The sequence below is a fragment of the Platalea leucorodia genome, assembly GCF_965183815.1.
Source record: "Platalea leucorodia genome assembly, chromosome: 5".
NCBI classification, from domain to species: Eukaryota; Metazoa; Chordata; class Aves; order Pelecaniformes; family Threskiornithidae; genus Platalea; species Platalea leucorodia.
Window position 1 is genome coordinate 15,536,681 of NC_138827.1, and position 13,023 is coordinate 15,549,703.

Genomic DNA, 13,023 nt, shown 5'->3' on the forward strand with positions numbered 1-13,023 from the left:
CCTGTCTGTTGAAAGTTAATATGTAGAAACAGAACACTTATGTAAAGGAATGACAGTAAAAAGTTATTTAATTTTCATATGAATTGGAAGGTATTGACGGTAGTGTTAATTCTGCATGATGGCAGTAGAGTTGAGTTCTTCTGTAAACAGCTAAGACTTTCATTATATTCTGTGTGGAAGGGGCAATTAAAGCACTTCTCATGCAGTGTATTGCAGTGCTAGAGTGGCAGTTTGGTTTTTCCTTTGGCATCTAGGCTCACCAAGGGGTAGAAAGGGTCATCTGGGCATTCTACCAGCCTCTTGAGTTGAATTCTGTTCTAATGTTTTGCTTAATGTGGGTATTGAAAAAAGTCTATTAAGGAGATGAAGGCAAATGGAAAACAGGATACAGTGTTCTTTAGTTCTGTCAGAGATGGATCACGTCAGACTAATATGTCTTTTTGATACTATAACTGATTGTCTTAGAAAAAGGAAGTACACTGGACCTAATTTGTCTAGATCAAGGGAAGAATTTGACATTTTGCCCTCTCGGAAATTATTACTTGAGGTAGAAGTAACAGGGATTAATGTAAGAATTGTGGTGTATATAATGCAGGATAAATTGAGACTGATGATGAATAAACTGAAAGCAGAGTGTGTTGGATGCACGGACTTTACTAGCAGAACCAGTCCTGGTTTACTGTTATTTTCTAGTAATTGAAGAGAAGGAATTATATCTGTGTATGAGATTCATGATGGTCACAAAGTTCAGAGGTATTGCCTATACTGAGGAGGGATAGGTAGTCCTGTGATAAGAATGAAATAGCCTCATTGACTACAGCAATAAAAATGAGATGAAATTTGATAGTAGAAAGTACAAGCTCTTTGTACTTCGACATAATATCCTTGTGATGTCAACCAGAGGATCATTGATTGGAAGTGGAAGAGGAGAAGGAGGAGGAGGAAAGCATTTTGAATATGTGGGTCAACCACAGGGTATGGCTTTGAACCTCCAATATTCCTCATAGCCATTAAAAATATCTGCTGTTCTAGGATGTATTGTGCAAAGTATTACAGGCAAATTCTCATTTCCTTATGTGATGCATATTCCAGCATGGCATTCCTATAGCTTAGCTCAAACTTGGAGCCAGACTGAACTCATAAGAAGACAGCAGGCATTTGTTCATTGCAGTTGTCTCCTGCTAGGAGCTGCTCTGGTAAGTGCAGGTAGTTACGAGCTCCTGCAAGAGTTCTCTGTACACCTGGAATATTCTTAGCCCTCAAAGCCAACCTTCTGAATATTTACCTGCATATTGCCAGCTCTGCATGTATCTGCTTGCCTCAGACCCAGCTACTAACTTCTATGCAGTTCTGGATTGTACTACTGTTTTTATTGAAAATTAATCTTTAGGGTAACTATCCATGGTTGATCAAATAAGAATATGGAGATGAGTAAAACACTTTGCACCATGTCATATGGAGCAACACAAAACTTGGTGGCTGTGATTTTTGGATTCTACCCCCAAATTTCTGAAGAAAAAAGCAAGATTAAGTAGGGAGTGTTTAACAATTTCTCTCCTTTAAACCTGAATAATATTTTGTGGGATCAAGAAAAGGTGCTTTAGCCAGGAGGATTTAATCTTTTTCACTTTTCAGAGGTTTGCTACAAGCAAGGGAACTGTTAAAGGTCGTAGGGTCAGAGAAGGGCAGGGAGAAGACTGAGCAAAGGCAAAACATCTTTTTTAATAGGAAGTGCAGGGCAACTGAAGTATAGGCATGCTACGTACTCCTCTGTAGTATACTGGGTGCGTGCACACATGTGTAAGGTGTGTGTGTGTGTATGATATATGTATTTCTGAATATGGTCAAGGAGCTGAAGTTAATATTCTGCTAATAATAAATGAACATAAAAAGTTTTGACAGACTGGTTCCTCTAAATTAACAGTTAACACTTTTGGTATCTAGATTACACAGGGGTACTAGGACATTTTACTTTCGTTTGAACATCTCATCTTTCCTGGCTTGAATTCGCCTGCTGATGTAGGATGATACTCTATCACAGAGGCAAGTGTACAGCGTAGAGGTTGGACATTTCACTCCTAGTTTTATTTGAGTGGTTTGCAGCCTAGTATTGCGGTTTTGCCCTGTTTGGATTGCAGGCAAATCAGTCCCTTTAAACATTGAAGTTCTAGATCCGTATGGGGCCAATAGGCATCTTGGAGACTTTAGAGCACAGCCCACAAAAACACTTATCTGTTGGCTGCTGGTGTAAAAGAAGAAAAAGAGGTACTTAAAGAATAGAATGGTTTTATCTCAAGTATTAGGAGAAGAAAATACCATTTTTCTTAAATATTGAATGTGGGAGGGAAGGGTAATGCTTAACTGTTTTTAATCATTTTAATGTGTATTACAGGATTGGGTATCTGACACTGCATTTTTGGCAACAAAAGGAAGTTTGGGGTTCCATTCCCTCCCCCTCCACCCCATAAGTAACTACCTGCAATTCTCAATTATTTCAGTGGAATCTGGCTTGGATCACCTTTGAGCAGGACTAGCCTTTTATTTATATATATAAATATGTAAAAAATAAGTATACTTCTTTTGTGACTTGTAGAGTTGATAAGGCTGTGAGTGCCTTGATAGAGACTGAGAGGATAAGGGAAAAGTGTGAATAGCCTTTAATGTATTTGCTCACTAGTTTCTGGCAAAAACTCAAAGAAGTAAGTTGATCAATGCTTCAGATGAGTCTGCTAGTGTGTTTTGGCATTTTCTTCCCCCCTTCACCTTCTAGGTTAGTAGTTCCCAAACTTTTTATGAATTTGAGGCCCATTTCTGTTAGTTTTGTGACCCCAAATACTAATGCAAATGATGAAATTTGTTACGTGTGCATTCTTATACTTTACTCCTGTAGTGGTTTTTTTTACTGAATTTTCTGATCAAGTAGCTCAGTTTGGAGTAGAGTTTCACGGTAATTTAGTTTTGTGGGTTTTTTTGGTTTGTTTTTGTTTGTTTTAAAAAGTTTTAGCCTGGTGTTAACAATTAGGTGAAATTTGTGTTGCCTGCCTGCCCCCAAAAAATCCTTTGAGGGAGAAAGTTTTGTATGGATCTTGTCCTTTTGGTGTGGTGTAACTTCAGTGAGTGCTAACGAATTGCTCGCTTTGGGAGAATTTCTGTCAGTAAGACAGACCCTCCAGTGGTTCCTCGGTTGGGGACCCTCAGCCCAGCGCCTGCCAGGCCCTGCAGGCCGGCTCTGCGGGCACAGTGCTTCGCCAGTGACTTGGTAGTGGGTATTTTGTACTTGGCTGTAAAGAAAGCATTCTTTTTCACCTCAAGAGGACCAGAATAAGAAAGTTAAATTACATTTCCAGGGAAAAATTCGAATTATACTAATTTGAAACAATTAACTTAGAAACTTTACTAGTGGACTCTTTTTCCTGGGATCCTGAAACTGAGCAGCCGTGTTTTGGCTTTCATGAGAAACTCCTGCCCTTCCTTTGTGCTGCAGCCAGGCCTGTAAGGCCGCCTTGTCACTGGTGCTTGAGGTGATTTGTCCAAAACCTGTTGCAGTCTTTCTAATGACATTGAAAGTGTTGGCATATATACAACTGTGTTGTTCAGATAACTATGCTGGAGAGGACATTTTCTCAAGAGTCCTTAATCAGGCGCTGGACAATTACGGCTTTTACTCCACCAGTGTTTCTGTTAAACTTTCTGATTCGTTACACCAGAAGTTCATTCTGCTCTGAACAAGTGGTTTGTATAAGGTGGTCTCTTGTTGGTTTTGATCTTGACATCTATACTTCATCACTCATGCACGTAAATCCAGAAAGCTGAGAAAAGTAAGGAATCCTCTGAGGACAATGTATGCCTACTGATTCTGATGGTAGATTGAAAGCATTAGTGCTCACAGAGGGTCCTATTTATTTAATATTCTGCCAGCCCTGTTCTATTATTTGGGGCAGGGACTGTTTGTGGGATCTTTTAAAAAATATATGGAGACCAATATTTGATCTTGTGTTTTGAGACCAATACTTTGGATTTTCAACAATTCTTTTTAGAAAACTGTGCATAACTGGTAGTGCAATAGATAATGGAGTAAATATTATACAACTCTAATGCTCTGTAGCATAGCTGTGATTTTATTTTTCTTTCTTTTCCTTTTCCACCCATGGCATAGTGTTTTGTTACTGATCTCCACCGCAGCTAAGATTCTTGTCCCCTTTTGTGGTGTTTTGCTAAAGGAGTTCATTAAATCCTCTGGGTATTTAGGTGAAAATTCTGGTGTTCAGACATTACACAAGGTAATGCAAGCAAGCAGTCCTTATCCTCCTCCGCAAACTGACTGTGGTCCAAATAGACAAAACAAAAGAATAAAATAATGAAGCACATAAGCAAGATGACACCCAATAGACATTATGCAAACTTGTTTAAAGTAATTGTTCTCTTTGTAACATAATAGAAGTAGTAACAAACAATTTGACACAACCATTGAAAAGGTGATTTCGAAGGAGGAAGAGGAGAAAAACGGGGCGTATAAGACAAAAGGAGAGGGGTAGCAGGTTGTGAAGAGGGGCAGAGGCTGTGAAGGATGGATGAGATGTGGTTAGAAAGAAACCTTACCAACCTTATCAAGGCCACTGCCCCACTAACAGGGGAGAGCACAAAGACCTCACCTTTGTTTGCCTGATGAGACTGCCAGCAGAATCCCTCCTGCGTGGCATGCAGTTTGGCTTATTTATGACTTCAGAGTAGTTCAGTGCTGCTCCTTGCAGGCCACCTAATGTGGTAATGGTTTCCTTTGTTTAAAACAAGTTTCCACTGTAGTGAGGTTCTTTTTTTAATAACGCTATTTATCTGAAATAAAAGGAATTTGGAAATAAAATAAATGGAGGATACACTCTTGAGGGAGAATGGTGATGTGTTTCTCAGCTGTCTGCTAGATGCAGATCATATTTTAGTAGCTGCCTAAGAAGTTGTTAGTGCCCACTGAAATTTTTTTTGTTTCCTTTGATTGTGGCTTTTTTCCATATCTATGTACTGAAAATCAGCCGTTTGCTATGATTAGTTTGCACTTACTTCTTCCTCACTATATCTTGAAGCAAAATGTCATTTCCCAGTTAGCTGATTTATTTCGTTTCTTGGCTTTCTTTTGTTTAGGGTTGTGTAAGAAAAATACTTTTAACATTGGTCAGTGTTCATATGTCCATTCTAAAAGGGCGTGTGGAACAAGAGAAATTGAGACATGCAACCTGTGGAATAAACTACTCTGGAAAACCGTTCCCCTGGACAAGCATCTTTTGAGGCTTCAGTGCTGTCTTCTGTTTGAGCCTTCGTTTGGATGGGTGCTTTGTAATTCTTTTAATGGCTTTGAATAGAAATTACTGAAGTCTTAGAAAAAGACAATTCAAACTTACACATCAAATCTTACAGTACTAGTTCTGCATGTATTTTAGTCACTGTAATTATGCCTTTTTGTTACTTATGTCTTTGGAAGGTATATTGTGTATTACAAACAACTTGAAGGCAGCTAATGCTTTGCTGTCTTGCACAGTTGTCTTGCTGTGCCAAAACCAATTGAATAACTCATACTGTAACTGGAAAAATTTCCCTGTTTTTTTTCTCTGCCCCCCCTTTTTTTTTTCTCCCTTCCCCTCCAGATTCTAAGGTACAGATTTTACTTTTTGTGGACTGCTGAGAAGGAAGAGTGCCTGACGTGGAAGCCTGCTTTAAAATGTCTTCTAGTTTATGAACTCACATCTTTTTTCCTCCTCCCCAAATTCCCTTCTGTTTTGCAGCCATAGACCTTTTGTATGGGGGTATATACTGCTTTATGTGTCAAGATTACATATACGACAAAGACATGGAACAAATTGCCAAAGAAGAACAACGAAAAGCTTGGAAATTACAAGGTTTGGTTTTCCTGCCTGAATTTCTTGTTTCTGTTTTTAATCATACCTGTCCCTCCCATTTGTCAATGGCAAAAGACAGTAAGGGGAAGAAAGAACTCTTTAGAGATAGTAGTACAGGCCTTGGGAGAGAGATGTCTAGCTATTACTTTCCAGGAGTTAGACTGTTAGTTTAACATGTGCGCCACACCGAATTGTAGCAAAAATATTTTATTTTTAATTGCAAAAAATATAAAAATACCTAACATTAATCCTGCAAAACTTGAATAATATCAGAGCCAGATCTGTATTAGGTAGAAAATGTAACAATCTGCTCCTTTCGGCTAATTTAGGTGATATAGGCAATAAATCTGTTCCCCCTCACATGAAATGCCACCATTGTGTGTGATTTTTTTTTTTTTTTTTTTTTAAATAGAACGTGCCAGCTTACTTACACACCTGTGCTTTCATGGTACACACACAGTATCTATGTAGAAATATTTACACACAAATATATGTACACACATTTGTTTTATTCAGTTTGCTTTCCCTAATTTTTTCTTTTTTAGCCTTCACCCCAACAGTGGTTTCTCACTACCAGTGTACAATGACAGGTAAGAGGCGTGGGCTGGCGACGCACTTCACTAACAAGCGTCCCTTTGCTGATTATCCTGCCATTTTAGACATGAATCACAGTTAAGAATGCCAGTTTTATCGTGCAAATTGTTTTCCTCTTGTTTGGATATGTTCCAATGATTGAATAATTACAACAGACTTGATTTCATATGCCCTTTCCTTGATAGAACTACTCCAAAATAAACCTTTTCTCCTTTTTTTGGAAAGGAAAGGAACTAGCATTTACCTTTAACTGAGTAGTTTTTAAGCATCAGTTATAAAAGCTTGTCATCTTCCATTTCCAGTGGCCTCTAGGGGGTATGTTTTCTTAAAGTGGGAAAGTCTGTATTTGAAGACAGATGACTTCTGTCTAGTAATGTCTCTTACTGAATCCATGGCATCCTGTTTCAATGTGACAGCCTTAGTCAGGGCTGATATGACTTCAAACCATTCTTAACCTCATTTCCAATTTTAAAAATAGCAGCTAACATCGTATTAACTAGAGCTTTTCTGATGGCGTATCAAAAGTATAGCTGCTTTTACTTAGTTCCTACTACAGATTCCATTCTACTTTCTGCTTATTCCCCATTTTGAGGGAGTTGAGTCAGAGGAAAGGAGGATAGTGAGATTGCTAGTGAGTCCTAGAACAAGAAAATACAGCTTAAAACGCTTTAGCACAAAGCACTAGTTTTCAAAGCAAGACAAAATGGAAACATGTATTTAAACCTTTCATTTAGGCTATGCACCTCTTCTGAAAACTCCTTCATACCTTCTAAACTGTGTTGTTTTGGGCACCAAATTAATCAGCTACAACATAGCACTTCTTCATGATACTATTGAAGAGGAAGGCCCCCCAGTTCCTTACTACCGAATATGTAAATTCGAAGAGCAATTTCTTAATTATGTTGTCCTCAGCAAATGATATATTTGTGCCTTTGGGCTGAGATGCAGCCAATTTGTCCTCTAGTGGACATCAGGTTGCTATAGCTTATATTTTAGGGTAATTACAGCTACAAGATTGTTCATCTTGTTGTCTTGGACCACAAAGTTGTGCGGTGAAGGGAAGAATCACCAAGAGGAGCTGCCAGGCTGAAAATCTTCTGTGTACTGGTTAACTGACTAATGAATGGCATGCTAAATATATATATATGAATGCATATTTATGTGAATATGCACATTGCATCTTCTGCCCTTGGAGGACAAATCTGTAATGACCAATGAAGACACAAAATGAAGGAACAGACAACAATACACTTTAAATTACTGGGGTACACAGTATAGACATTTTTTCTTTAGTCATGTCATAGGATCTTTTGTTTTATAGCTTTTCATCGTGAAACCATGTGTGATTCCCTGCAAATTTATCGAAGGAATGAGAAAGGGAGATACATGGGAGAAATAATGGAGAATTATGTCGTCTTTTTTTCTTTCTTTCTCCATTGCTTCAATCCATCCCCTCCTTCCCATAGTGACTCATGTTATCTGAAAGATTATAAAGGGGGAGGGAACCCTTCTTCCTCCAAACTGAATGTCAAGATGAGTATAGACCCCAAACTCAGTGTCTTGGTTTTATATTTCTACCACAGAGTTAGTTTACCTCGGATAGTGTTGCCAAATTAAAGAACTTAAGAAGTTAATCCAGTCTGCAAAAACTGAGATTGGCTTAAAAACTGAAGTGTCAATGTTGTATATTTTCCAACTTCAATCCACAGTGCTTGAAGGGTATTAGTATATACTTTAATAGATGCTCACATAACAACATGATGCCTGGAGAAAAAACTTTAAGAAAACCCCCAAATATCATGAGATTCATTTCATACTCTTTTAACAGTAACTCTTAGTGTGATGAGTTCCCATGTCCAGCTGTAGTTCAGGGTTATATGATATAACTCTGAACAAGTTGCAACTCTACCATTTTTTTTTTTTTTTTCTGTGGTATTGAATATTCTTTAATAACAAGGGAGGTGAGAATACATGGAGCCCTTCATTCTAATTAATGTTTGGATTTTGGGGAGGGGAAAAAGGGGGATTTGCTCAAGTATAGCAAAGTAAACAATCTATATCAATGACTACTTGCAAAATTGTGGCTTATAAACTAGAGCCTTCATCGCCTTTTCCTTCACTCATCCATGTGTCCCTGATAAAGTCTCTGAAAAATGACAATTTGTGTATTTGACCTAGTAAAATTAATTCTTGGATGGAGATTTCACATGCTGACTTGAATCTCTGGCTATTTTATAGCATCATTTTTAAAATGATGAATTTTCCCTCATAACGCTACTTTCCTTTTACTCTAAATGATAACCTGTGCATGTTTTGCAAATCTTTGTTTAAGGTAGTTTATATTGGAGTTTTTGGCATGTTTGTGGGTGTTATTAAACCTTTTCCTAAACCTTTTTCTTTTTTTGTTGTTGTTGGTTTTTGTTTGTTTGTTTTTTAATTTTAAACATTGAACCATTCCTAATAAATGGTTCTGTCTTCTTTCCAAATTTTCAAGAGTAATAAAATCTCGGTATTCTTGTTAGATTGTATAGCTGGAACAGAACACTTTTCAATTTCTGTCTCTGACTTGACTTGTGCTCTTTCTAATGAAAGGCTTCTGTAAGAAAGTTTTCTGTCTGTTTTGCTCTGTTTGTTGTGCCATTAACTGTACGTGGGTTTCTGTTTCATTTCTTTTTAATTGAACAATATTTGATTCACCCAGAATCCTGCAAAGTAATCCAGCCTGTCATGTTTAACTTTACTTGAAGAGTTGCTCTTGTGAAATGCTTTGGTCCGCATCATCTCTAAGTATTTAAGCTATGTAATTATATTTAGAGATATATAAATATATGAGAATAGTCCCACTGACATGTGGAACTATTGCATGCCTGAATTTGAGCACACATGTGTTTTCAGGTGTGAATTTTGTATATTTGATTTAAACCAGGATTTAAACATAGCCAAGTTTTGGTTTTTTGGTGGTTTTTGTTGTTGCTTTTATTATGAGATTTCATCCTGTTGTCAGATTATACTAACTCTGTTTGGCCATGTTTAAACTACAGTGAACCCAAATGCAAGAGTTCAAGTTTACAGCTGGCCAGTGCAATAGCTGGTACTAACATGATGTTCAAAATTATTTTGAGCTTTTTTACAAACCAATTTATATAAATTCCTAAGGGAGTACTACAAATATGAAAGGGGTTGCTGAAGACATCTAATATAAAACTTGTTGCAAGCCAATGTTCTGTCATATGTGAACTGTCCATATGTGCGTCTCTAAAGTTGCTTCATTCGTTTGCCTATGCACACTGTATAGTGTATTCAAAGCATTGCAGCTGTTTTATCTCATCAATCTGTTACACAGTAATTAGTTTCCTTTTCTGTTTTCCTGGGTGTGTAGCTTGATGCTGAACCTTGGATAAAGGAAAGGGACTATATGATTCTGGTATTCTTTCTTATGCTTCTTGCATAATCTATTGTTGAATCAAATAAAGTGAGATGGGTGCATCCATGTAAATAAGAATTTTCTAGTCCTTAAGAATCTGAAAATGAGACCTTTCATTACTAGAACCTGGAGGGTCAGTAGTAACTATGAATTGAACATTTTTGGGTGGGTAGCTTCTGACAAGCATAGCTATTTCTGAAAATGAAGATCAAAGAGCTATTAAAATTTAATGTATGTTATGCAGAATGTGTAAGCCTCTAGCTATATTTTCTACTCTCCTTCTTTTCATATGTATGATTTATAATTTATTTTCTGTAGCATAGCACTGTTTCTGCTCCATGCATTCTGTGAAAAATAACTCTTAATTGACTTTAATCCTCAGTTTTAGAATAGATTGCTTGTCATCTTATTATTCTTTATTTTTAATGCCAAGATGCTTTTGTGACTTGCTATAATTGACCTCGCATAGTAATTTCTCTGTGCTACATAGAATGCTGCAGCAGTACTTAACTGGTCAGCACATGAGTCTTCGCTGTTGTGTTTTTCTTGTATCAGATTTACACTGAACACAACTCTCTGCTTACTTCAGATCTATTCTCTGTGCTACTTGCCTGACTCATTTCTACTGCACTTTCCTTTGAACAAAAGAAATGTATTGGAAATATAGTGTTGATGTTTAAAGAGAATAATGACAGATTTTAGCTGCAGCTCGTGAGAAAGGGTAGTTAAGTATTTGGAGAGTTTTGGTTAGTTGGTGCGGGGAGGGTTATGTTTAAACGTACTACTAATTGCATTTTTAGGTAATGTTAGATATGTCAGTAAAGCAAATATCAAGTATAAGAACTTGCTAATATCTAGTCCTATATCAGTGGTTATAAGGAGAGGTCGTACTCTGTAATGGTATATCCTAAGACATGTAGTAACTGTTTCGTGTATCGAATTACTGAATTCTGCTGTTAATCTGTAAAGATTAAGCCTGTGTCTGTCCATTAAGTTGGGTCAGTTTTGATTTATTTAATAACTTGTCAAAGTTCAGTGGTGAGATTTCTTGGTTATCGTGTATCTTCTCCTAAAACCATATGGTGGTTCTGTCATTTGACCTCATCTGAGCACAAAGAAATGCATTTTTGAGTAATACTGGATTTATTCTTGTGCTGGAATTTCTTTTTAACTGGAAGGAGGATTATAATCCAATAATGGACACTTATTTGGGCTATGTATTCTCAATAAGTAAAGAAGTGCTTTTCTTCTTTTAGTTCTTATTTGTTGGAAGATTGGTTGATACCTTTCTGACCAATATTTTTGGGGAGGAGGGGTAAAAAGAAGTCAGTTTGTTGTGTTTGTATATAGATTGAATCTAACTTAATGGACAGCATGTTGAAAGTTTTTACTTGAACAGAGTTTTTAATCCTTTTACTAAACAACTTCCTGAAACTTTCTTTTCATCTGCTTAGGCATTGGAGAGAAGTATTCAACATGGGAGCCAACCAAACGAGAGTTAGAATTGCTACGACACAACCCCAAGCGAAGAAAAATAACCACAAACTGCACCATAGGTAAGTTCTGGAAATCCTTTCCAAAGCAGATTCTCAGCCACTTGTATGTTCAAAATTCTGTGGTGTTTTTCCATAAATATTTTTACCCTGAGGTAACTGTAGTGGATTTCCTTAACCGTTAGGATAACAAAATAAGTTTATTTTGCACTACCTTTTTCTCGCTGTAGAAGGATATCTGCTCTGTCACTTCAGGTACTGATGATGATTCATCTGTGTAACAGCTACAAAACACAACTTTTTTTTTTTTTTTTTACAATATGCATTTAAAGACTTCAGCAGAAATCAATGATGTTATCTCAACTCAGTCTTCATCAGAGATCCCATGCAGGTGTATGAAGGGAAATCCTGTAGTTCAGATGTATCCTTAACTATAGCAGTCTATTGCTAAACCTGTTTTTAGCAGCCAGAATAAGCACAATGATGTCTTTCTGCTTCATGTTCTAAACTCTAAATGGGGTCTCTTCAATTTCATATGACTCTGAAAAGATGTAATTGTTCTCCAGTGTGTGTCAAATAGCAGTTTTGAAATGCATATCAAATGTTTAGAGTTCAGTAGTCTAGAGCAAAGAACTCTCTGAAATGCCGGTGTATCTACTTACAGCTGGAGAGTATTTGGTTAAGTGTGATGAAAATGAACAGCGTTTTCCAGGGTTTTTGGTGGGTTTTTTTGTTGTTGTTTTTTTTTTTGTTGTTGTTTTTTTGTGTGTGTTTGTTTGTTTGGTTTTTTTTTGCTGTCTATAGATTGGAGGAGTAGGGGGTTAAAACCAGCTTCCTGACAAGCTCTAATGAAGATTATTGGGCATTTTCCTATACTGTTAAGTGCACAGTAACATTTTAACGGTGAAGGTACAAGGTTGGAGATGTAGCTATAGACATTGGAAGTAGGAAACTGTTTAGAAAGTTTTTTTTCCTAATTTTTAAGCTTCTTACTGTTTTATGAGAACACATCATGCTTTCAGCACGTTTGTTTTTGTCAAAATATGCTCAACATAATTGCTAAAACTTTCTAATGTCATGTTTCTAATACAGTAAGTCATATTTAATCCAAAATATGTGTATATTGATTTGGAAAAATGGACTGAGAAGCAGAGAGTGAATTGTAATAAGTCAAAAATGCATGTAGAATGGTAATTCTAAAGAAGGGACCTATGCATTTGCAGTAGTGGAACAGGAAAGACAGTTGGAAAAACATTTGGACTTTCAAGCAGCCTAGGAAAAAATAACTAGGCAAAGATTGCTTGCATCATGTTCACACTGGGATTTTGTGTTTTATGAAACTCCAGTATATTTTGTAAAGGCTGTTACAGATTACTTAAGATAATAGAACTGTGCAGGGCAAAAAAAAAAGTTTGATAGAATTCTGAAGGTGAATGTGACCTTTCTGAAGAATTGAAGCACATTTCTGTGTTTCTCTTTCCAATTTGAAGGAATGCTATGCCTACTCTTAAAGGATTTTAAATTTCTCAGTCTGTTTCAAAAGGACATGTCTGGTTGCATGAAATCTCGTACAACGCTGCATGGGCAGGGGAGCACTCATGAAACACAGGGGATAAGGGAAATG

At 36.9% G+C, this 13,023-nt stretch overlaps 1 protein-coding gene across 5 annotated transcripts in view; it reads left to right on the top strand.

The window, feature by feature from the left end:
* The window catches only part of USP22 (ubiquitin specific peptidase 22), a 111,250-nt gene that overhangs the window by 47,421 nt on the left and 50,806 nt on the right, over nucleotides 1-13,023 (top strand). For all 5 annotated transcript variants that reach the window (XM_082311704.1, XM_082311708.1, XM_082311706.1 and 2 more), the window contains 3 exons: nucleotides 5,775-5,888; nucleotides 6,434-6,478; nucleotides 11,361-11,462. In XM_082311704.1, coding sequence (XP_082167830.1) covers nucleotides 5,775-5,888; nucleotides 6,434-6,478; nucleotides 11,361-11,462 — 261 coding nt within the window. The remainder of the gene's footprint in view (nucleotides 1-5,774; nucleotides 5,889-6,433; nucleotides 6,479-11,360; nucleotides 11,463-13,023) is intronic.